General features: G+C 44.4%; 1 protein-coding gene and 1 pseudogene across 1 annotated transcript in view; both read right to left on the reverse strand.

The window, feature by feature from the left end:
* Nucleotides 1-487: 487 nt before the first annotated feature.
* LOC147737573 (uncharacterized) overlaps nucleotides 488-26142 on the reverse strand; it is a 44006-nt gene continuing 18351 nt past the window's right edge. Inside the window, exons 2-4 of the mRNA XM_086936424.1 lie at nucleotides 23862-23912; nucleotides 20259-20372; nucleotides 488-5144 (exon numbers count right to left, since the gene is read on the reverse strand). Coding sequence (XP_086792550.1) covers nucleotides 2211-3770 — 1560 coding nt within the window. The 5' untranslated portion in view covers nucleotides 3771-5144; nucleotides 20259-20372; nucleotides 23862-23912 and the 3' untranslated portion in view covers nucleotides 488-2210. The remainder of the gene's footprint in view (nucleotides 5145-20258; nucleotides 20373-23861; nucleotides 23913-26142) is intronic.
* On the reverse strand, nucleotides 11070-16373 carry LOC147737574 (uncharacterized; annotated as a pseudogene).

A 26142-nucleotide genomic window follows, 5' to 3' on the forward strand; every position in this document is an offset into this window, starting at 1 on the left:
AGCAAGGGGAATTGCAAGCCAGGAAACATTATAGCTGAAACATTAGTAGGAATGTCGATTCAGGAGGAAGGTGGAGTATCCGAGACGTCTGTGAAGGGAGGTGTACATATTTCACCACGATAGGAGTTCCACTGGCCCCAGACTTTCCCCCATTTTTTGGGTCTGCCGCGCGCCACATATACTGTCTTCTCTCTAAACATGCACCAGTCCATATTCACCTTCCATGCCAAGATCGTGGGCGGTCTCTGAGATCAGAATGTAAATGTAAGAGGAGCACTCAGAATATAATCATAAGAGCATCTATAAACTACCTAATCTAAGGGTGCAGCACTACTGAAATGTGTTGGCTAGCACAAGAAATTAAGTGACAACTAAGTAGGAGAAAACCTACTTGTAGTGCGCACTGTTCCTACTGGAAAAATCCTTTTTCCAACAATTTGAGAAAAACTACTGTTCAGATTAATCAATACTCAATGAATACTATATAGTTTCTTGTTCTATTATTTAATTCATAGAACTTTTATGCAACATGTATACATTAATACATTCTACTCATGTATATTAATGTTTATCTATTGGTTCTGAAGAACAATAAATCTCTGTTTACATGAAAATAAGACTTTGTATGCAACGTATATTCTCTTTACATGTCTCTGGGCATTTCAAATACATTGATCATGGGTGATACACGGAATGATATAAGTTGATAATCTTGAAAATCAAAGCCCAATGCATTTCGGGACCCGGAGGTACCCTTCCGCTGGGGCGAAATCCTAAAATATACAGAAGAACTAGTCAGTACAAAGTGGAAAAATATTTACAGCTTGATAAGAGATATTTAGGACGTGAAAGACACTAAAGGGGAAACAATGATATATAGTGGTATTAAACATTGTACATTGGAAATAAAGTTGAAAACTGAATATGTATTCTAGCAAGCTTAATCTACATAACCAGGTATAAATCATAAAACACATCACATCATATGTTGATCACATCGAACCTTCTGAAGGGTATTGCGCTCATATTACAAATACACCATGCAAGTAAACAGATATAAGCCTAATATGTCGTGGACATGATGTCGGACCCAGTTTAAATGCGTTGACTGCACATAAAATTCTCATCATTCAAACTCTGAGAAAACTCAATCTCATGAGGAAACCACATTATAACATGCTTATGTGATGCAAATGTTAATATAAACCCTAAAAGAATATACAGCATCAAGAATATCATCATTAAAATGCACAGGAAGCATCGTGATATACTAATTAATATAATACTTTGTGTATGATCACAATTTCATGTATGCATCTGTAGACTGGATGAGTGTGGAAAATGGTATGCTACTTCTGGGTTAACTTAACTCCCGATAAAAAACCTGTAGGAGAGTGAAAAACGGAACATTTTATGTAGATATATTGCTCTACGTCTAACTACCAAACACGTAAAGGGAGATGAATATGTACCTGTGGCATACAGAAATGCTTAGAACCTGTTGTTGTGGTGTTCTCTGATTGTGCATTAGAGGCATTTACAGTGGAAGTGGTAGGAATTGCTGGTGATTTTGCTATGGGTTGTCGCGATGCAGAGATGTCTTGGTCTGTAGTTATACTTTCTTCACTTGAAGTCATTTTGTTTGTGGGAAAACACGTCTCCTAGCATATATCACTACCCACGTGTAGACCTCGTTTAATTTATAATCTATAGTATCGTGTTGATACTTCCTGATCTTGCCTTCCTGTAATTCACGATTATATTGAATTCAATTTTGCATTAAGTTCTTCTACGGTGGTATCCCAAATAGTCGGATCAATTGCAGATGATAAGTCTCTTTTGAGGTTAAAAATTTCCTCATCTAAGTCCTTGATGGTACGTGACAGTTCGGTCTCTGAGATCCCCACAACTGTGCAATATCTCTCTTGGCAATCATATTCCCGAGGGTCACCCACTGAGTCTGCGCAACATCATAATCAGTCGGCTCCCAAACATTCAACAAACAACGCCTAGCTTCAGGCAACAACGCAACACCCGTGACCTCTTTCATCACAGCATGCACTCGACTCCAGAACCGCACAACCGCCGGGCACTCCCAGAGTGTATGGAGGAAAGTGCCCGTAAGGCCGCATCCAAGCTTACACAACCCATCCAAAGAGTATCCCATACGAATCAGGCGAGGACCAGTCACATAAATCCGGTGGAGGACTTTAAGCTGTACGAGCCGGAGACAGCACTGAATAATTTTGATGGTGTATTTTCTTATGGCGCTTGTAACCATCTCTACCTCTGAAACTTTTCTGGCATTCAGAGCACTGATAAGGATTTTCCCCAGTGTGGGTTCTTATATGCTGAGTGAGTCTATTTCTTTTACTGTAACATTTGTGGCATTCAGAACACTGATAAGGTTTTTCCCCAGTGTGGGTTCTTATATGATGAATGAGACGGCTTTTGTCACTGAAACATTTCTGGCATTCAGAGCACTGATAAGGTTTTTCCCCAGTGTGGGTTCTTATATGATGAATGAGACTGTATTTTACACTGAAACATTTGTGGCATTCAGAGCACTGATAAGGTTTTTCCCCAGTGTGGGTTCTTATATGATGAATGAGACTGTTTTTTTGACTGAAACAATTGTCGCATTCAGAGCACTGATAACGTTTTACCCTAGTGTGGAATCTGACATGTGCAGTTAGAAGTGATTTAAGTTTGAACTCTTTTGGGCATTCAGAGCACTGATAAGGTTTTTCCCCAGTGTGGGTTATTGTATGTTGAGAAAGACTTCTTTTGTCTCGGAAACATTTCTGGCATTCAGAGCACTGATAACGGTTTTCCCCAGTGTGGATCTTTATATGATGTGTGAGACTCCTTTTTTCACTGAAACATTTGTGGCATTCAGTGCACTGATAACGGTTTTCCCCAGTGTGAATCTTTATATGATGTGTGAGACTCCTTTTTTCACTGAAACATTTGTGGCATTCAGTGCACTGATAACGGTTTTCCCCAGTGTGGATCTTTATATGATGTGTGAGAATCCTTTTTGTACTGAAACATTTGTGGCATTCAGAGCACTGATAAGGTTTTTCCCCAGTGTGGAATCTCAAATGTTCAGTTAGAAGTGATTTACAATTGAAATGTTTTGGGCATTCAGAGCACTGATAAGGGTTTTCCCCAGAGTGGATTCTTCTATGCAGAGTGAGATTGTGTTTGTAAATGAAAGATTTCTGGCATTCAGAGCACTGGTAAGGTTTATCCCCAGTGTGGGCTCTTCTATGCTGAGTGAGAATGTTTTTTTGACTGAAACATTTCTGGCATTCAGAGCACTGGTAAGGTTTTTGGACAGAGTGGGTTATTACATGTCGAGAAAGACTTGGTTTGTTCCAAAACCTTTTCTGGCATTCAGAGCACTGATAAGGTTTTTCCCCAGTGTGGATTCTCATATGAATAGTGAGATAAGATTTACGGCTGAAACTTTTTTGGCATTCAGCGCACTGGTAATGTTTTTCCACAGAGTGGGTTAATGCATGTCGATATAGACTCGCTTTGATACTAAACTTTTTCTGGCATTTAGAGCACTGATAAGGTTTTTCCCCTGTGTGGATTCTCATATGCTCAGTGAGATAAGATTTACGCCTGAAACTTTTATGGCATACTTTGCACGGAGAGTGATTTCCCCCAGTGTGGATTCTCATATGCTCAGTGAGATAAGATTTACGCCTGAAACTTTTTTGGCATACATTGCACTGAGAGTGGTTTCCCCCAGTGTGCATTCTGTCAAATTCTGTGAGATAAGATTTATAGCTGTATCTTTTTTGGCACAAGTAACTTTTTTCCCCAATTTCAGTTATTTTGCCTTGATTGAGGCGGGTTTGAACACTGAATTTGTTTTAACAGTCCGTGTTTTTAGAAGGTGTATTCCTAGGGTTAATATCTCTATGTTTAGTTTTCTCTTACTATTATGCCACGGTAAGAGTGAACCTGATTTTAGAGTCGGGCTTGTTTAGATATTGTTCAGCATTTATCTGTAAAAGAAATTGTGTGTAATCTTCTTAACACTTGAATTGAGCAAAATATGTCTGGAAGCAGCCCTGTAACACCTGTTGAAATTGTTCTAGTAGATAAAAGTCTTTAAGTAATAGCCTCTCCGGCAGTAAATTATTTTGTGACTGATGTTTCTCTCCAATCTATTTGTATAGGTTCTTAGCAATGCAGTAATGAGGTGTTGGTCTGATATTTAATGATTAAACTGATAAGTACCTTTTTGCACTGACGTAAAGGTAGTAACTGAGGGTGTTAGAACATGCACAGTACTATTGTGGATCACCAGTAGCAGAACATCAGTTCCTTTTATCCTTTCTATGTTTGGTGTAAGGTTAAGGTTTGTAGTTCCAAAGACGAGGATTTATTTACATTACCTATAGCGCAACGGTGCTCATCTAATCCATTTTTATAATTAACAGTTTTACATATCACTCATGCACAGCAGATAATGTTGAGGCGATTTAAATAGAATTACAGAACAGTACACAATAAAAAGGAAACAATCTGAAATGGTCATGAACACAATAAAGTGGTGAATTTTTAAGGTTTTCGCAAGAGTGAGCAGAGTGGGCCGTGGTGTTCTATCCAGAGGCAGATAGTCTCAAACTTGTGTAACTGGTTAACAATGGTTGTTGAACAAAGGTGATTTTTCAATCTTTTGCTTGTCAATGTGTCAGCTTCAGAGTCTTCTTTCAGCGTCTTTTCTTTGATGGTATGCAGAAGATACCTTTTGTTATAACTTTCTTTTATGCAGTGTGTGCTTCCTCTCTAGAATTACAAGATGCTTTAGATGAACGTTATTCTGCCATGCTGAGGCAATTTGTCTTTCTGATAATATTTCAGATGAGGATGCTGAAGTGGTCTTTCTACATTATTTCTGATGCTGTGTGCACAGATATGGTTTTGCTCTGGGTTAATGAAATGCAAAATTAGAGACTTCACTTACAGGTATATTACTGTCCTCGCCACACCTAGGTTTTTGGAAATTATTTAAACATAGAATGCTGGATGTCCTTCAATTTTTCAAAATAATCCTTCTTATGGCACTGACATTCAGTTGCTTATTGCTCATTCTTGCTTTCTTCGTCCGTAATTTCAATCACCTATAGTATTAAAATGAAATAGTTAATACATGTACATTTCCAAAAATATAATTACAAGCCAAATTAATGCAGAATTTGGAAAATGTTGAGCTGTTTTTCCAGACAGAGCAGAGTGTAGAATGGTAGCATGAGAGTACTTGGATGTAGGAGGGAGGATTTGTAGAATTTTCAACATTTTATTAAGCTCACAAAGGATACATGTACCCTATGAAGTTGTAACATAGAATCCCAAAGGCAGATATTAAAGTCATATGGACTGGCACCAAACAGCTAATATAAAAATATATACTATTAATTAACTTGTAATGCAGATTTCTGGGACTGGAATTACTCCCCCACGGACAACAGGCATTTTCCCCTGCCCTGAGTTACCACCTACTTGTATCTGGTATCCTGACTTTTGAGTTTTGGCCTCAGCCTCAAGCAAACCTATTATGCGAGGACTATGCCTAGACCAATCCCTCAAATATGGTCCAGAGTATGAATCAGTAGCAATGAAATGAAGCCGTACATTCATGTGTTCATTTTATTCCACCTGATTATCAGTTGCAGAAAACCAGGACACAATTTTTTTCCAGACAGAAAAATTAGACTGCAAAGACGCATAAGACTCTGGGTGCAGCAGAAGCAGCCAAGACTTATGCTGTGTTTTTTTACTAACTGGGAGAAACACACAATTCTTCCCTCTGCTGTTGTTCACAGTCGTTGTCGGCCTGTGATTCGGCATTGAGTGCAAAGCGTACCGAGTATTGCTGAGGGGCCGAGCCGAGGGGGAGTTGACGAGCAAGTGAAGCGGAGCCTGGGACGACTGCCCGCATTTGTTTTGTGACCGGTTCCTGCTCCCGAAGGTTTCTCCCGCTTCATTCGCGTCCTGTTATGCGGGCGCTTTAAGTTCTATGGATCTGCTGTGGGGGCAGGAACGGCCGCTGCCGGCAACGCGGTGCTAAGGCGCTGCTAGTGCTGCTGGTGCGGTGGCCGCTGCAGAGGTCAAAGGAGCCTTGGCCTGCGGTGCTGCTGGTGCGGTGGCTGCAGAAGGGCACAGAGGAGAATAGAGGAGCACAGAGGAGAATAGAGGAGCACAGAGGAGCCTTGGCCTGCCGCCTGATTTTACGTATTTACTAAGCATTGAGCAGAGCAGACAGAGCTGAGCTGAGGAGTGGAGGGAAGTGCCCACATCTGCCGTCTGTTGTGGGACTAGCTCTGGATCAGGCTCTTGCTCCTGAACGATTGCCAGCATTCTCCCTTGTACTCTTGTCATAGATGAATAGCAACGAACAAGCAATGAACAGTGAGTGGTGAGTAACAAGTGGCAAGAGGTGTGTGGCGTGTGACGAGTAGCTAAGATTGATCGGTCCCTAAGTCGCTGAGCCATTGGAGTCTGTAATACAAAATCTGAGAAATTATGGAAAGGGGAAAGTGACAATAGACTTAGACCCTCTTGAAGCACCCCTCGGCCCCTGAATTACTCTGCATACCTAGACTACAGCCCTACCCGGTGCCCGGATGTTAATCAATCGGTTAATTAATTAATTAATTAAGTAACCAGAAGACCAGCAGATTCTGTACGGAGGTGTGCTTTGGGGGTGTTTTCCCTTGGAGGTGTTTGGTGGTGTTTTTGTCCTATCAAAGCACCCTTTGGTCTTGTCACTGGCCTGTTTGATTCTCTGAAAGGAGCAAGACTTCTTCTCCTTAGAGGGTGTATTATGAGCTCAGGAAAGGAGCGGCCACCTTTCCCTCCTATCAAAAAGAAAGGAAAAATACAACAAACACCGATATTAGATACGTTTAAAATAAAACAGGCAGTTGACATATAGTCCTTTAAATCATCTAAGGTCCATACATTTGGGGAACTGGGAAAGTCGCTGTCAAAGTTTGATTTTATGAAAGATCCAACTGGTGCTATGCTAACATTGCTAACTAACCCATGTGATCTTCAAACTCCAATTAAACCACTGAGTAGAACAAATATTATATCCCCTAAGCAAGGAGTAAGTGAACTAGGCCACCCTGAGTCTAAAGCTGAAGTCGAAAAAATGTCAAATTAAACTAAGGACCAAGTCAACAATTGGGGTCAAATAACGGACCTAGAGACGTTAACTATTCCACTTACTGGTCGTTCACAACAAAAGGACCCAAAATGCACAAATCTAACAATGGGAGATACTCAGCAATTACTACCAACTTAGGCAGCCAATGCCAATAGAAGTGCAAGTAAAAATCAGAAAAGCTAACGGTATAGGGGAACCATCTAATTTGGGCCAAATAAATTAACGAGACCAAGAAGCTCCAAATGAACTAGATGGTGGGGTGAAAATCATAAGGGAAGCCAATACCCCACTGAAATCGGATCTTACTCTGTCTAAAATGAATTCAGTTCAAAAACAGGACCAGCCGAAATGTAATTAAAATAACGGATCTCAAATTAATAAGGATGAATACACCAGCAACCCAGAAACTCTGCAGCGTTGGAGTACTACGTATGAAAAAGACATTTTGAATAGTAGTCCACAATTCATTAATTCTTGTGACAAGGGACATGATTTTCAAGGACCACAAAAAGAGAAGTATAAGGACCTATCATTCATAAATGGGCAACACCATAACCCAGGTACTCAGGTACCAGGAAGTGGGAACGCAGCAGCAATTTGGTATTTATTCTTCAAAACCTCGCAATTAACTCTGGAAGCTTTAACATATCAGTCCAACAAAAAGGAGGTCCAAATAGATCTCTTGAGCGCTACGGCATCCTCTGTTGCTGGAACTGAGCAGAAGATAACAACACAAAATAATCTAATAGTAAGGGCACAATCTCAGCCAATATCTACGTATGCAGAGTGTAATTGTGCCCCACTAATTAAACTGGCTAGCATTCCGGATATTTAAAAAACAATAATTGACGATGTAAAAGTGAATTTTCCTAATGTGGGAATTCAACCCATCAAGACCGACTGCCCCTCTAAAGATACAATAAAATGTAAAGACAATACTGTTGTTGTTAAAGAAAAAATAGATGATAAAACAAAAGATCAAGAAGTGATAAACCTATGCTCGACACAATCAACAATGACAGACGCAGCTCCGGAAGTTCATCTATCAAAAAGACAGAGGAAAAAACAACAGAAAGCAAGAAATAAAGCTTCTAAAAGTTTTTTAAAAAACAAATGCATCAGATATAGTGAGATTGAACACTGGAAACAACCTTGACTAAATATCATATTGTGAAGGTGAGGATAAACACATGTCTCCAACAAAACCCTTTTACCCTCTATTTAATAAGGATCTATCGGAGGTACAAGCAGTTATGAAAAATAATGCCTAAACAAGCAAGCTGATAGTATAAAAATTATAGAGAATGGGAACATTCAGTCCTTAGAAAAGCTGCAAGTGGAGGAATGTAATAAACAGGTGGAGAATAAGCCATCACAATTGGAAACAAATAGAGCAAAGAGTGAGAGTATCAGAGGGGATGAAACGAATAGAGATTTGTTAAAAACCTGGAAGGATATTAAATTACCACAAGATCTGGGAATCAAAACGAAGCAGTTACATAAACATTGACAATTATGGTCTCAAACGATTAGTAATCATAATGGAAGGTTAATTGAGCATGCTGAAGGTGAAAATAGCCTAGAACAAATTAAATTAAATAACCCAGATCAAGAAGAAGGAGTGGTGCAGGTAATTTTTGCGATGGAATATAAATCTAGGGGTAATAATGATATCTTGACTCGTGGAAAACATATTAAAATTGTGTAATGCAGTACCCTCATTAAAGGAAATTAAATGTACCGACATAGAATCAATTGAATTCCTCACAATCAAGAATAATCGTGAATCGACATTAGTAATTTGGACAACTTCTACTGCCGCCAGCCTTATTATGCAAGAACATATTCGCTTTCAGGACTGGGGAATAAAAATAACAACTCCCCTGCAACGTCCTTTTGTTTCAACAAAATTACAAAATCATAACCAAATGAGAACCGAGAATAATAAGAAATACTCAATATTAAAAAAAAAACATAGGTATGACCAACGGTCGTCTTTTAAAATCATTAGAGGAACAAATAGGAGACCTATTATTTGACACTGTCAAATTAGGTTGGCTAACAGCAGCCCTCCATAATGTCAGGCAGGATTGACATCTACAATCTGAAGTTTCTTTAAGGGGGCCAACAATTGTGAATGAAAGGGTCAGATTATGTTTGTGGAATATAAATGGGGTTCAAGCAAAGATTCAGAATAACCAACTAGCTACTTTGTGCTGATTTCAAAACATTTGTTTACAAGAGACTTGGGCTTTAGTTCCTTTTAGATTGGAAGGGTATAGGGTTATTACTCATTAGCTAAGAGAACAAGTAACTATGGCAGACCTTGTGGGGGTTTGGCTATTTTTATATCAACGTAGCTAAAAATGGAAAGTGAAATGGACGTCCCAAGTCAAAACGATTATCTAATTGTCAAAATATGATACAAAGAACAAAAAAATAATTAAATCTCTTGTATTAATCAACGTATATAATTACAAAGAACAATTGCGACCAATTTGATAATTATAATTTTGCAGCAACTGGACAATGACATCCAACCTGAGATTATTATTACCGGTGATTATAACATGAATATGCTATGATCTTACGATAGAGATGTTGAAATACAATGGCAAAATTACTTATGGTCAATTCCAAGTTTTTCATCAACTATGGGTATGTGGGAACAAAAGATGAAAACATCGGCAAGACTCTTGTAAAAGAATGAGAAACCATTGGTCTAAGAGTCCTAAATGGGCGATTTCCTCAAGATTCGCCACCAGCATGGACTTTTCAAGCAGGGGATCATAGGTCTAGAATAGATTATACCATAGCATCCTTGAATCATTTTCATTTTATTTCTATCAAGGAAATCAACCTGACACTGGCAAATAATGCAAATGTTTGGATTTTACTGCAATAGTATCCTAAACAGACACACGAGTTGAGCTTACCTTGCGCACGATCTGTAGCACACCTCTGGCATACCGCAGACACTCATTGAAATAAACCCGAGCCACTTTAAAAACGGCATTAAAAACTCACAAGCAAATATTCCAAGCTTTCTAAAATTATGAAATTTACTTTGTTTAATTCACAAGTTTTATACAGCTCCTGTTACAAAATGCAACAATATTCACTGTCCACGTCCATCTATTTGCCCTTTAAAGCCCACAGCTCTAACACATAGATAGTCTGAAAGAATCGCAATCAAACAACATGGAGGAGGTAACAAAGCAGATGTAGTGAACAGATTAATGTAATGTTAGGAGTCCCTTTGGGAACGAGCAAACTCTCCTTTAAAAAATACAAATACAAATTAAATTCCAGTGCTTCAAATCAACTTGTTACAAAGAGAAACCCCACAGTGTTCTGGCAAACTCAAATCTTTCATTTCATGATAAACAGAAAGTACAAACCTGATTCACTTTAATACAGTCAACATTACAAACATTTTTTATTCAAATAGTTTGTTGACTTGAAATTTTAACCAGTGGTTTCAATCTCAAACATGTGTAAGAACCAGAGTTCAACAGAATCATTTTATATTTTTTATCATACTCCGATGTGTGTCCAACTTGTTATCAGACTTCATAAATAATGTTTTTGTAAGCTCCTTGGCATGTTTATATTCGATATAAATCCTTGGTTATTGAAGTACCCTAATTTTATGGAAGTTACAACTATGGTGAGTGAAAGGATATCGCTAGTACACTGTGGACACTGATGGAAATCCATGCCCATTTTATTATTTGTTTTTAATATTTTCACCTCTACCCATTACAACATATGTTATAATCTAAAGCTGAAACACATTTTAGAAACTGAAACGGAAATTTGAGGAATAGAAACCAAATAAAATATACATTATATCAAATATTTCAGTTCATGGCGGCTAAGGCTGTGGTGACACTTGAGCCTTTCTCATAGACCTCAAGGTCTTTTCTCGCAGGTGTTATTCTAAATCATCAAGCTTTTCCTCACCATCACTTTCAGAACCCTTTATAGGTAAATTATCATCGTCCATTTCTCCTCTTTCCAACAATGAAGCAGGAGGGCTAGGTGCCCTCTATGCATTAGAACCCCTTTCTTTCTTGTGCTTCTTGTTTTTCTTGTGCTTTTTAACCTTCTTTTTCTTCCTGCCACCTTCTTGGTCAGAAGTCCTTACAGAAGACGGACTTGGTGAAGCACTTTGAGCTTTCTTTGCTGGTGGTGCAGGTGATCACGTTGGCGAGGGAGATCGTGATCTGGATGGTGATGGGGGTGGGAGCATCATTTTAGGTGGTGGCTCTGGTGATCCTGAGACGGATCTAGACGAAGACACTCTCCTCACAGGCAGCGGACTAGGAGAAGCCCTTTTAATCTTCTTAGGTTCATGTGTCCATGACACTCTCCTGATGGGCCTAGTGATTGGAGATGGTGATTGCTGTCTTCTTGGGGGTGAAGGAGAAGGTCCTCTGCGAAGAGGGGGAGGAGGAGTTGGAGAGATATGGGGAGGTCTTGACCGAGGGGAAGGCGAATGCCTTTTGTTCTGCAGTGGGGATCGCATTTCACGGTTTGACCTGCTTGGAGGGGATGCTTTTCTATGTTTTGAAGATAACGAAGGAGAGTGTCTCTTTGCCACTAGAGAAATTCTTTGTTTTGAAGGTGGAGATCGAGAAATGCTATGTTTTGGAAGTGGAGATGAAGATAGTCTTCTTTTAAGAAGTGGTGGAGGTGCGGGTGTAACAGTTCTTCTTTTGGGAGGCGGTGAAGGAGTATACCTTCTCTGTATTGGTGGAGAATACCTTCTTGGAGAAGGGGAGCACCTCCGTGGAGGAGGAAATGGTGTCCTGCACCTGAGAGGTGAAGGTGATCGACGTCGTCGTGGAGGAGGTGGAGGTGAAGGAGTTTGGCGCCTTCTTACTGGAGGTGGGGATGGGCTTCTTCGTCGTCTTTTAGGCACAGGAGACTGACACCTCTTTCCCATTTGCTGCATTGTAGGAGAGAACTCTTTTTGACATCTTCGTGAAGGTGATGAAGTCCTTGAGCCTGAATGACGTCTGCGACGTGCCATTTCACCATTTTTCACATTTCTTTTAGGTCTCTCTTCAGAAGAGGATGATGAACCAGAATCTGTACCAGATGAAGACTGCCTATTTTGTCATTTATACTGCCATCTTTGCCACAGAATCTGCTGCTGCCATTCTACTCCCTTCGTCATCTTCAGATTCTGACAATTCCACTCTTTTCGTTTTTGGAGCTTGGGGTGGTGAAGATCTTTTTTCTAGGATTTTGTGTTTTGGTCCTGGAGACACCGAGCTGCGACCTTTCCTTTGATAACTGGATTGCTGAGGCGAGGGAGATCTGGGTTCTTTTTGAGGGGGGCTAGGAGGTGGAGATGGCCTGTGCCGCCTTCTAGGGGGGCATCCAGAAGGTGACCCGCGGGGCTTTTGAGGAAGACATGATGAAATTCGCTTTGATGGTTTCTTTGGAGGAGGCGGAGTCTTTGAACGTGAAGAAGAGGAAGACGAACTGCTGCCAGATAAAGAAGCTGATGAATGGCGTCTTCTTCTGACTGGGGTTCTACTTCTCCTGTGTTTAGGAGGAGGTGGAGGGCGCCTGGGAGGACTACGTTGGCGAGGAGACGACCTTCGCCTTGGGCTTGAACGCCTCCTCGGTGAATAGGACCTGGAGCGTGACCTGTGGTGCCGCTGAGATCTGGAATGAGGAGGTGAATGTGACCTTGACCGGGACTTAGAACGTGATCGAGAACTGGCCCGGGGCTTCTTCTCCATCTCTATTTTAATACTTTGCTCTGGGGGTGGTTCTTGCTTGATGTCTGGGGTAGGTTCATGTTGCATAACTTTAATAATGTCACTGGTTGAAGTTGCTTCCTGAACAGGAGGCTCCCTTATTAACATAGAAGGCTCAGGTTCGGGAGGTTCTGGTTCTCTCTTTTCAGGCATAGGACTAGGACTGCGACTTTTTTTTTTTTTTTTTTTTGAAAACCTTTATTTAGCACTGTTCAGAATACAAATACGGGCCTACAACCATCCGGCCGGCCACGACACTTATGAAGCTTGAGAGCAAAATATACGTCCACTCAGTTGCTCGACAGCACATGTAAGCATACAACATACGTTACAAGAATTCCACGTGCACCAAGTGTCAGGAGTTATTAAGGTTAATTTAGAAAATTTTTTATATAAGGAGATACAGAAACGGAAACGGATCAGTGTACAGCACAAGTATTTAGGTAATAAATGGGCAACGGTCAACAGGAGAGGCCACTAACAGAACAAAGCTAAAATGGCGGCACAAGCTAAGTTACCAGGATAGTAAAACGAAACAAAGCGTGTCCCCCCAACCGTCACCCTCCTACCAGCAGCTCCACCCACCGACCCAAGATACACAGAAGAAAGAGAAACAGAGAAAGAGAAAAAGAGGCACCATAGAAAATAACAAACGAATCGAGAAAGACCCCCACCCTACACGCATGCCGAGGCTATGGCCTGCCCCCCCCCCCCCCCTAGCAGTGTGTCTGTCGCCCCAAGAAACCCGGAAATATAGGAGCAGGTTGAGAAAGAAAGAGGAAAGGTAATAAATTGTGTATATAAAAGGATACAGAGACTAGAACGGATCAGTGTACAGCACACGCATCTAAGTAATAAATGGGCAACGTCCACCAGGAGAGCCCACTACCAATATCATAACTAAAATGGCGGCACAATTCTAAGGTACGAGGACAGTGAAACGAAACGAAGCGTGCCCCCTAACCGCCACCCTCCTACCAGCAGCTCCTCCCACTGACCCAAGAAAGCGCAGAAGAAAGAGGATTAGAAAAGGAGAAAAAGAGGCCCATAGAAAATAAAAACAAATCGAAGAAGACCCCCCACCCTACACGCATGCCGAGGCTATGGCCTACCCCCCCCCCTAGCAGTGTGTCTGTCGCCCCAAGGAAACCCGAAATATAGGAGCAAGTAGAGAAAGAAAAGGGAAGAGAAATAAAAAAAAAAAAAAACAGAAATGCACGGTAGCACATAGGGAGAGAGGGAAGAATACGCTACCCTACTACCCCCAGGGAAAGGAAAAGTGGGGAGGAGCCCACCCTGCAACCGAACTCCCGGCTCCCCTCACCGTCGAGTTCTCCCGCACCAAACACCTTACAATGACAAGCGATTGTGTCCCCAGTCAATCCGGAGTATGAACAACCAGTACCTCAGTCCGGCGCAAACCCCCCCCCCCAGCCGGTAATAGAAACAACTGGAGCAATCGACAATAACGTACCGCAGAAATCAGGATATTAAAAGTTACTCAGCCAGTAGTGAAAAGCATAAGTCAGTCCAAGTCCTCGCCAGCCGGTCTCATCGTGACAGCAACAAATAGTTCCTCAACCCTGACCAGACCGGCGGAATCTCTCCAGGCCTGTCCACTGCTGCGAGGCGCCTATAACCAGGACAAAGAGGCAAGATGGCCGCCTATCCAGAGGGAGAACGTTGAAGATTCCAATCGCCATAGTGAACAGTGCAACACATAGACAGACCCCGGGGGCTCCAATGGTAGGGCCAGCGAGTGACACAGGTAACGATGAGAAGGAGTTCCTGGGCCCCGGTGGATAGTTCATAGTCAGAGTTGTCTCGTGGAAGGCACCGGGTGCCTCTGCTACTGTTGCAACGCAAATGGATAGACTCCGTACATTGTGTCCAAGAGAACGCCTCGCCGTCCTCTCCCCAGTCGGCAACAACGTATCCTCTCCAAATTGGATCAGGGACGGCGGGGAAACCTCCAGCCGGGATCGCCCCTTGTCTGGGAGCTTGTCATCAATTCTCCGGGCCAATGCCCGGGCCGTGTTTCGCATTTCAGCCCTCAAGGCTATGAGAGCGGCCAGGACGTCTCCACAGGTCGGGTCGCTCCGCATCGGCAGCCGGTCAGCAACATCCCCCGGCTCAAGCAATTCGGCCATTGGTCCCAGGGCGCATGGGCCCCCAGTCTCTGCAGTCCCCGGAGCAGCCAACGCATCGGCCCGGAGGACAGGCGCCATGTCCGTGCCTGCAGTCCCAGAGAAAGGACAACGCGGGGGCGAGAGCGGCCTTGGAGGGGGCAATAGCGGAGCCACCGGGGGAACTCCGTGAGCAACTGGGAAGCAGCACCGGATGGGAGTCCTCTACACGTCCCGTGGGGAGCCGCCGCTCACCACGGTGAAGACGCACCAAGATGGAGGTCGCCCAGCTCACGACGGGGATGGCGGGGGAGGGACGACCGTGGGGGAGGCCTCCGTGTCTTCCACACTGCAAGCTGTGAGGAGGAGAGTCTAACCCAGTTGGAAGGGTCCGATTCCAGTCGTCCGATCAGCGCTCTACACCCCAGGGTCCACAGCGTTGAACCAGCTCGTCACCCCACACACGCCCCACGGCGTCCAGCGGCGGCCATCAGTGCAGGGTCCAGGGGGAAGCGCCGGAGGTCAGAGAACTTCGAGTCTGCCACCGATTCCGCCGGTAAGGATACCGGAAGATAGCCAGTCGATTCAGTGCAACCATTCCACGTAGGTAGGTCGGTGCAGGACAGGATAACGGTTCAGGATGTCCAAGGGAAGCCAGACGGCTTGCGGAGCCGGGAGCTCAAGCGTTGTCCCGTCCGCCATCTTGGCTCCTCCCCGGACTGCGACTCTTTGATCTGTGCCGAGGAGATCGTGAATGGCTGTGTTTTCGCTCTCTTCTTCCAGGAGATCTTCTCCGCGGGGAAGACGACCTGGATTTGCGTCTTCTCGGACTTCTGGATCTTCGGTCCCAACCCCTCATTTCTCGATCTTCTTTGTCCTTTTTATATCTTTCTCTTCATCTTGCTTCTTTAAAAACGCCAGCTTTTCTTGCTCAATCTCTCTCTGTTTAATTTCCTCTTTCTTCAGTTCCAGAAAAGCAGTGGGTATGCCAGCAATATTTTCTTGAGCACTCAAAAGAAGCGGCCAAAGCTCTCCCATGAATTCTCTGGCATTCTTACCATTTAAAAACCCAGTAAATTAACACATTGTCTTCGAATCCCAGAATTTCAGTAATTCGCTTAGTTATTAATGGCTTGATAACTTCCATATTAACCTTGACCATGTCTACCTTTGTTTCCAGGCATTCTGCAAATTTTCGCTGTTCAAAAGCTTCTTCTGTTTGTTGCTGAAACGATTCTCTTGCTCGGCACTTGTACCGCGGAAGAAGCCCGCGTCCATCTTGTCTCTCTAGGAGAGCTCTCGAGGTCCCACAATGCAGCGTGAACGGGAGGCAATTTCATAATCTATTTCATAAAATTTTGTCTTATCAGATAGAGGGAATAAATATAAGCGACAACGATCAACAAATAATTGAGTTAAACCTAAATGGCCTAAGATATGAAAACTATACAACACTTCCGGGTGAAATAACAACAGTAAAATATAAGAAACTTAATTGGTCAGATAACAACAAAGATTCTATTACAAACACTGCGCAGGCAATTGTTGATTTTCACTTCGAAGGAGATTATTCGAATGCTGTAGAAAAATGGTCTCTCTTCACAAAGCAATTAATTACCAGTCAATCTCAATAATATGCTAATAAAGGTCAGTGGAGGAAAAAAAACAGCATGTTCATTGGTGAAAATGTTGTTTGAAAGCCATCAATTAAAAAAAAAAAAAAATTTAACAGAATCATGAGATTGGTAAAAAAGTTCCCAGTTAATTTAATTTACAGAGTAAAGCTTAAAAAGATAAATACAGGAGTAAGGAGAATGGTCTGGAAGGACAAAATGAAAGAAAAGCAATAGTTGTGGGCAAAAGCTATATATGCTTGCAAAAGGAGTAATTCAAGTGCCGCTTGTGTGGAGGGACGAGAGGACCAGGGGAGTGACAAGAAGCCCTCCGCCAGCCTCGACCCAGAATGTCATGTAGGTGGTCCGCCGACCCATGTGGCGCCGCCAGGGCTGATAGACCTCCGTCGAGGCAGCCGCCTGCGTGGAGGGCCGAGAGGGGAACAAAGGGTCCCCGTCCAGCCTCGTCCCAGAGCGGGACGTGGGGGTCTACTGACACCTGTGGGGCAGCTCAGCCATGGACAAGGCCGTCGCCTGTCTAGAGGGCCGAGTGGGGCTCGGGAATGCGACCCGAGCCCCGCGGACCTCCCGCGACACTACAGGGACTCCCACAGGAGTTTGAGGTGAGGCAGAGGTGCCGTGGTCTGAAGGAGGGACCCCCGAAGGAGCCGAGCCAGTTGGCACTGGGGCGAAGCGGAGGGCCCCGCGCAATGCAAGGGATTCGCCGACGTCCCAGAAGGGGAAGGAGGAGGAGAGCCAAACACCATCCCCCGGGGACAAGCTGCAACACTTATCCACCGGGGAGCGACGCTTGTGCGACATCGGAGAGGGTTGAGGATGCTGATGAGGACGGCCGCTTCTGAAACGGTCTGCGGAGGCTGATCGAGGGGATGAAGCCGATCTTGAGAGATGCTGCCGAGAGTAGTTGCTTCCAGCGCTCCAGCCGCGACTTCTGCTTTAACAGTTGGCACGCCTCACAATCAGTGGTGCTGTGATCTTCCCCTAACTCCACATGCACCCTCAGCCTCCTAAAGCATTTTATTCATTCATTTGTATTTCTTTTTTCCTGTCATGGGGATGTCTGCTCAGATATCCTTACAAGTAGGATCTTTTGAATTCTGCATGAACCGATTTACTAATGTTCCTAGTTGAAAATGTCATTTAGAAGTTAAATATATGTTTCTGATGTGAGGTAGGGTGGGTATGTGTGAGAATGCGTGTGAGAGAGAGTGTGTGTGTCTGTGTCTGTCTGTCTATGTCTGAGTGTGTGTGAGTACTTGAACGTGGGGAGCCGGTTCTCACTATACTATACCAAAAAGAGGTATAGTGTGCAAAGAGTCCAGTGGATCACCCAGATGGGAGGACAAGATATCTCTCTATGCAGATGATATTCTTTTGTATTTGTCCTCTCCTCGAGCTTCGCTTTTGGCATTTCTGGATGTCCTGGAGGTTTTCAGTAGGTACTCAGGCTTTTCTATTAATTGGACGAAGTTGGTCCTGTTTGTATTGAGCGGTGATCCCCCGGAGGTCCCCCCGCGCTGTCCGGTTAAGTTGGAGGTCGCGGGTTTTAAATATCTAGGCATTTTTATATCCTTGGACCCCCGTAGCAGGTACTCTAATAACCTGTTGCCTCCGTTGGTTCGGCTCAGGCGTGATGTGGAACGCTGGAGGTCACTTCCTCTTTCCCTTCTTGGCCGAGCTGTTTTGTTCAAAATGATGGCTCTTCCTCATTTTCTTTATGCACTCCAGAATTCTATGGACCCGGTTCCGTAGTCGTACTTTAAGGAGGTCGAATCTCTCCAGAGACACCTTCTCTGGGAGGGGAGGCCCCGAATTGCGTATGCGAAATTGACGCTGCCGTGGTATAATGGCGGGATTGGCCTGCCCAATATCAGGAAGTATTATTGGACGTCACAGCTGGTGGCGGTTAACCAGGCTGTGTATGGCTCGCCACTAGACCCCGGCTACATTATGGACCGTGGCCAGATTCCTGGAAGGGGCTTTACTACGGCGCTGTATGCTAGGCGGGGACGTTTTCCGACGGTGGGACCAACGGCGGTGGCTGTTGGGGTCTGGCATGAGGCTAACCGCTCCCTTGGGTGGGAGGGGAAGATTACGTTGGCAACACCCCTCTGGAACTCGGAACGTTTGGGCAGCCTATGGAAATCAAAGGGTTTCGATAAATGGGACCTAATTGGGTTCTCCTGAGTTGGGGATCTATGGGGAAAGGATGGTATCCTCCCATTTGAGACCCTGCAGGAACGATATCAGATGCACGGGAGCGAGAGGTTTCGCTAACTTCAGATTAGGCATGCACTGCTAGCTAATATCCTCCTTGGCGTGGCGCCTCCGGAGGCCTTCCCGCTGGAGGATCGTGTACTAGATGGTCATCTTCCAACTAAAACGATTTCTCTGATCTACAAAAAACTAATTAACCATGCGGAGGATCCCTTGGTGGCCCTGAGAGACCAGTGGACGGCGGATGGTTTGCTCCTGGATGATGAGGACTGGAGGGAGGCAGTGGCCTCTCCGAGGGTCGTTGCCATTCAGATGAGGCTTCGGCTGGTCCAATTAAAGATTCTCCATCGCTGTTACGTGACCGGCCCCGGGTTGGTAAGAATGGGTTTGGCTGTGAGTGGCGGGTGCAGGCGAGGGGGTGGTGAGTCAGGATCTTTTTTTCATGTATTGTGGGATTGTGCTCTCATTCAGGGGTATTGGTCAGCTATTCATGCCAAGGTGAGGGATGTGTGGGGAGTGGGGTTTGAGTTGGAAGCGAGGCGTTGCATCCTGAATGTCTGGGACCCGACTGATTTTACGTCTTATGGAAAGACGTGGGCCACACTGGCTTGTAGCATTGGAAAGCGTAATATAGCTCAGCTGTGGGGGGCGGTTCAGCCATCGACAGTCGGGAAATGGATGGATGATTTGGATTGGTGCATGTTCAGAGAGCGGGCTGTGGATGTGGCACGGGGTAGGCCCCAGAAATGGGGGAAGATTTGGGGGCCCTGGAATGCTTACAGGGGTGAAATATGCACTCCCCCGGTGGCCATGAAAGACCCGGAGGTGCTGGTGGATTCCTGATCCCGAATATAAATCTTATTGTTGATCCTTATGGAACGAGAAGATGTGAACAGATTTGTAATGCAGATTGCGGCTCAGTGCATTTATTGTAAGTGTATTATTTTTGTTTGTGTTTAATAAAAAGAATTTTTAAAAAAAATAACATCTGCTACAAAGTGCCCTATTGTGGTGCCTGCCAGGCATTGTAGCGTCGGCCTGGTGAGGAGTATAGCCCAATGATGAAGCATGTCACCTTCAGGTGAGTAAACGCAACTGGTCTTAAAAGCACATGCTTCCTAGGGTGTCTGCGTTCAGTTACGGATAATGTCTCTGGGACGAACCTCCGGAACAGTATACTGTAATTTGACTGTTTTATTTTAACAAATGTACATAGCAGATATTGGCCCTTCCTTGTTTCACAAAAATGATCGGATACCTGCCTCAGAGCGCACTTCTTACAGACGGTATGGGGTTATCATGTTGCTGCTACAAGCTCCTCAGGATCGATGCAGGGAGCAGACCCAAACTAGCCACACATGGAGATCAATGACAAATACTGAAGAATTAACCGAGCTTCCAAGCTGGTGACCATTGCATAATTGACCTTGAAAATAAAAGACACGTTTTTAGTATTCTGGTGACTCATGACCATAAAAAACAAAGGTTATAAATTCAATATTGTGTCAAATACTTAAAAAATGGAACTGGGTGTGCGGAATCGGATGTTGTCCCAGGTCATGTGTGACACCTTCCACCACTATTGCTTATGTGAGTTGTATTTTTTATTTATTTATTTTTTTAAAAGTTTTATATAGCGCTGGCTAGACCCGGAGGTATCAGAGCGCTTTACATGAGCATCAGATCATAGTTACAGGTTACATCATCACAAAGGTTACACAGTTCTTAGAGAATGGCAACATAGTTACATGTAAGGTGGAGATAAACAATAAGCACAAATATGTAAGGGGAAAAACAGGCAAGGTGAGAGATTCCGGGTAGGGGGGGGTTGCAGCACGGGAAGTAGACAGATAATGAGGGCGGGAAAGGGGAGGGGTGGGTGAGAGACACAGCATGGGAAGAGGAGAGGAACGGTGATGGGGACACAAACCGGTAGACGAGTCAAGGCAACGTCCAAAGTCCAGTAAGGTGTGATCCCAGGGCAGACAAGGGGAGAGATTCAGGGGAGAGAGGATAGGAGCTAGGGAAGAGACAATAAGGAGAGACGAAAAGAAGTCTGCCTAAAGACCGACTGGGTAGGTGACGACCAAGGAGGGAATCCACGGCCCATCTCCTCTATAGCTAAACCAAGTAGCTCCATCGGGCGTCAGACAAAATAGTTCCGTCTCAATACATTGAGAGAGGAGGGAAGGAGAGACATAAATAGAGGGAGGATGCGGTAGGAGACGACAGGAGAGACAAAAGGAAGTGTAACTATGTGGTTCAACAATAAACCAGAAAAGATCAACAAGTAAACATTATATCAAACAATCAGCAATACAATTAGGGTAGGAGAGAAACGAGAAAGTAGTGGGGGGTAGAGGAGGAGGGAAAGTGAGGATAAGGGAAGAGACAACCGTAGAGACGAAAGGAAGTCTGTCTAAAAACCGACTGGGTAGGTGACGACCAAGGAGGGAATCCACGGCCCATGTCCCCTATAGCTAAAACCAGGTAGCTCCATCGGGCATCAGACAAAATAGTTCAGTCTCAGGTGGCGAGGGAAGAGGTTCACAGAAAAACAGGGTGGGGACAAAGGACAGGCGCAAGCGAGGGCAGAGGACAGAAGCTGGAAAGAGTAGGAGCGGAGGGGGGGGGGGAGGTTGGGGGAAGTGGGAGCACATATTTCAGCAGCCGCAGGTTCATTTCTTTTATATAGCGGTGGCTAGACCCGGAGGTATCAGAGCGCTTTACATGAGAGTCAACAATGTAACAGAAAAAGATCAACAATCACGCAAACCATTCAAAACATAAGCAATACAATTAGGAGAAGAGAGAGGAGAGAGAAAAGTAGTGGAGGGGGCAGGGGAGGTGAGAAAGGGATGATAAGGAAAGAGACAATAAGGAGAGACGAAAAGAAGTCTGTCAAAAGACCGACTGGGTAGGTGACGACCAAGGAGGGAATCGACCACGGCCCATCTCCCCTATAGCTAAACCAAGTAGCTCCATCGGGCATCAGACAAAATAGTTCAGTCTCAAATAAATTGAGAGAGGAGAGAAGGAGAGATATAGATAGAGGGAGGATGCTGGAGGAGCCGACAGGCGAGAAGAAAGGAGGTGCAACAATGTGGTTCAACAATATACCAGAAAAAGATCAACAAGTAAACATAATATCAAACAATCAGCAATACATTAGTAGAAGAGAGAAAGGAGAGAGAAAGTAGTGGGGGGTGGGAGAGGTGAGAAAGTGAGGATAAGGGAAGACACAACCGTAGAGACGAAAGGAAGTCTGTCTAAGGACCGTCTGGGTAGGTGACGACCAAGGAGCGATGTTGGTTAAATCAGAGGCCTGACGGAGATGAAGCAAACACTGCTCTGCTTAGCAGTGAGATGAATGACAGTTCCCCAGCCCTTCAATTTTTTGACCTACAGAGGCTCGTTGGCCATTCATATTTTTTTTGCAACGACAAAGAAACTTATATTGCAGCTTGTGTCAACTGAAGAGATAAAACGTCTGGGCGTGTTTCATTAACTACTGACAAACATGAACAATCAAGAACATGAGTTTCTGGAAAACTATCAAGCACCTAATAAGAATCAGCCGCCCTTCACACTCAGGAATTCTTGAGGCTTTGGAGAGGGTGAATTGCACGTGGTATAAGAGGAACACTACATCGACTCAAAGCTCACTTCTCAGGGATGTACTGAACTGCCAGCCTCATGGCACACTTAGCCAGCTTTTCACCTCCTCCTCCTCAAACTGTTGACCAGCTATCAGGGCAAATGAGCCTGCAGCAAAGCATCGCTGGCTTGGTTCCACACCGGACCAGGCAAGGTGGTCAACTCCATACTCCTCCAAGTCAGCAAGCACTCTGGTCGAGCCAGTCTTAACCCACATGAATGTTCCCCATCACAACTATTTTAATGGTACTAAGTTATGTTTCTGCCAAATGATTGAGTCAAAAATTGAAAGGTTTTACTATGAAGAGCTGAAAGAGAAATCATGAAGTATTTTCAATATTTCTGAGTCTGCAACAGTACACAGGAGCATTATTTCTCTACAGCAGCAAATCATGTATGTGCCCTGTAGAAAGCATTTTTGAATGAAACATGGAATGCATTGCAGCCAAAACTCCATGCAACAACATAGAGTGCAAGATATTTTGTGTTATTATTCCACCAGAACGAAATGCCATTCCTAATGTGTACGTAATTTTAAAGACAACCCCAGATAAATGTAGGGTCAGTGTTGTTCGTCTGCCTGTTAAAAGGCTATCTCCATTAATGTGCCAGGAAATAAAATACTATGAGAAATCCTACTTGTTGGCAGGGTGCTGCCTGTTACTATATTGCAGGTTACTTCCAACATAATCTGATTTATACATACATACTCCAGGGTGCTGCCAGCTATCGGCTCTGCACACAGCAGACTGGAGCCATTCAGGAAGGAGGTAGGCTCTACATTTCATCTTAAGCCCTTAGGTTACATTCACAGCCCGATGGGTCCGGAGAACTTTTTTCCTCGCTCTAACTGCGCCGAGCAGATGGACTTAGCCCAACATAGGCTGTGCTGTGTGCTGGGTGATGCCTGGCATCTTATTTTCGTTGGCGGGAGGATGAAGCTCTGATAGGAGCTACTACAAGAAGAGCAGAGAAATAGGACCACAGATCGCCACAGAGCGACAACTGCCCAGAAGCTGAAGAAAGAACCCTGAAACAGCAAACCTCCTCCACCCTGGAGATTCTCCAGGGTAAGCAAATGATGGTAATGACATGGAAACTGCAGCATTAAGGTCACACACAACAACATTGTTCCCTTTAAACTACAGGTAACAGCCTACAAGAAAAAAATAAACAAAAAGCAACAAAACTAGAAAATACATTTCCAAATACTGCCAAAGAGTTAATACAAATGAACAATATTAAACTTTGATGGTACCTTAGTAATGTGCTCACTTCTTGGCTTCACTCCATCTGCAGCGATAACGCTCTGAAAGGAGAAAATACTGCTGTGAGTCTCAGAGTCTTCAGTGTTACTGGTCTCAGTCACGAAGACTGTGGTGTCGGAAGATAACTTTCTCTTATTTGGCTTTATAGTTCCACCAGTCACGCCATCGCTTTTAGCAGACACGCTACTGTCAGCTGCATCATAACTTCAGGCAGATCAGCAGAGCGGATATCACCACTCACATTGGGTGAACAGACTCGTCTCTGCTACATACATCCACTCTGTTCTCAAATTTGCTTGGGGCTGTCAAAATACAAAGAGCTGCATATATTCTTCACACTTTCCTGACTACCTTGTTTTAAAAGTTGTGACATCCAAGCGTGATTCTTGGTTCATCTGCAAGCTGAATATTTTGTAGAGGTTCTATTGCCACACAATACTAGTCCCACATTCCAGTTTGTCCACAGGGTGTTTCAACCCTGGTAGGTTATCAACTGCCTGTTTTGCAGATAATTTCAGATAGTTTCCGTAAGAAACTGAATTATTATTTGTTGTAGATGAGGAACAATCACAACCATTGTCAGAGTGAACTTTCAAAGCCGTTCAATTAATCTAGGATCAAACCCCTGGTACCTAAGCACCGAACAGGCAGGCTTAACTTAAGGTAATATGTAAAATATTTATGCAGAAACCAACAAAGTAAAAGTCAAAATGCAAAACAATAAAAAACCCAAACGGAAATAAAAAAATTTAAGTAAAATGTATTGAACAAAATGACACTAAAATGACAAAATCCATTAAGGGGAATGAGATATGAACTGTAACGCTGTAAGAATCACAAGGTGCCAATGGATGAGGGGCCCGGGCATGGATTAGTCACTCTGGAGTTGACTGCCAAGTCAGAGGAAACCGGAGGCCATGGCCTGCAAGCACAAAGTGCAGGAATTAGAATTAGTGGTCCAAGAAGACATCTAGTGCTCCAGGCTCAGATAGGGCTGCTGGCCTACAGGGGGATTTACGACAGATTCGGGCGCAAAGTACTTAGACTATTGAGAACAAGCAGCAGATGCCCAGCAGGGCAATAGAAGATGGTCGATGGCAGCAAGGCCCAGGCGAGACTGAAAGGGAGTGACACCTCTGGCCCTCACCATCATGCAACAGTGTATTGGAGCTCAGCGGGAGGACAAAACCCGATGACAGCCACCCACTGGGGCTGGGACCCCCACAACAAGGCAGGCCGGTCTGGTGGTGTGGTAAGTGGTATAGCAGCCATGTCCTCAGAGAGAAGCAAGAAGGATCAGAATCTAAAAAATATGCTGACCAAGCTCCTGATGACCGGCAGAGGAGAAGGGAGGATCTCCCCAATGACACAAATTAGCCAAGATGCAGACACCTCTGAAGCCCCAGTTACCCGCACCTTTTTAGAGTCGCTATTTGGTGCATTACGAGGTGACTTGCAGATGCTGAAAAGGAACATAGCGGGGGAGATGAAGGAGATAACCGATGGAGGCCACACGTTACCAAACGGCATCAACGTCCCGCCTTATGATAAGACGGGACGTCGATGCCATTGGGGACCGCGTGGCCTCCATTGAGGATCAGGAGCAAGCCCGGGAAGAGGAGATGGAGCATCTACAGCAAGAGACACTCGGGCTCAAGGCTCAACATAGCGATCTCCAGGCACACACAGAACACCTGAAGAATCTGTCTTGGCGAAACAACATCCGCGTTAAGGGAGTTCCCCCTAAAGAAGAAGGGCCAGACATCACACAATACCTGCAGGGTCTCTTCAGGAGCATACTGGGTGCCCCCACCGGATATGTTGGCTTACATTCCAGACTTTCAACTAAAAGAGTGAATACTACGTGCTGCCAGGGACAAGCAACACTAAGATATTAGGCCGACTCCATAGCTTTGTACCAGGACCTGGCTCTAATACCCCTTCAAAAGTGTTGTGTGTTCCGAGTGGCAACCACGCGTCTTCGAAATCAAGGAATACCGTATTCTTTGGGTCACCCTTTCCGGCTGATTTTCATATGGCAGGGCAAACTCCTCCAGCTCAGATCCATGCAGGACACTTGCCAGGTGCTGGGCATCGAGAATCCAATCCAGGAGGAGACAGAGGGCCCACAGACCAAAACTCCTCGAGAAAGATGGCATAAGCTCTACAGGAGGCGTAGCACAGAGCGAGCGATGAGACCGGACCCCAAGACCATGGCACAAGAAAGACTGGTAGTGCTGGAGACATTGTCGAAGGAGACATTCTCTCATG

This window comes from Lissotriton vulgaris, chromosome 1_1, assembly GCF_964263255.1.
Source record: "Lissotriton vulgaris chromosome 1_1, aLisVul1.2, whole genome shotgun sequence".
In the NCBI taxonomy this organism is placed as follows: Eukaryota; Metazoa; Chordata; class Amphibia; order Caudata; family Salamandridae; genus Lissotriton; species Lissotriton vulgaris.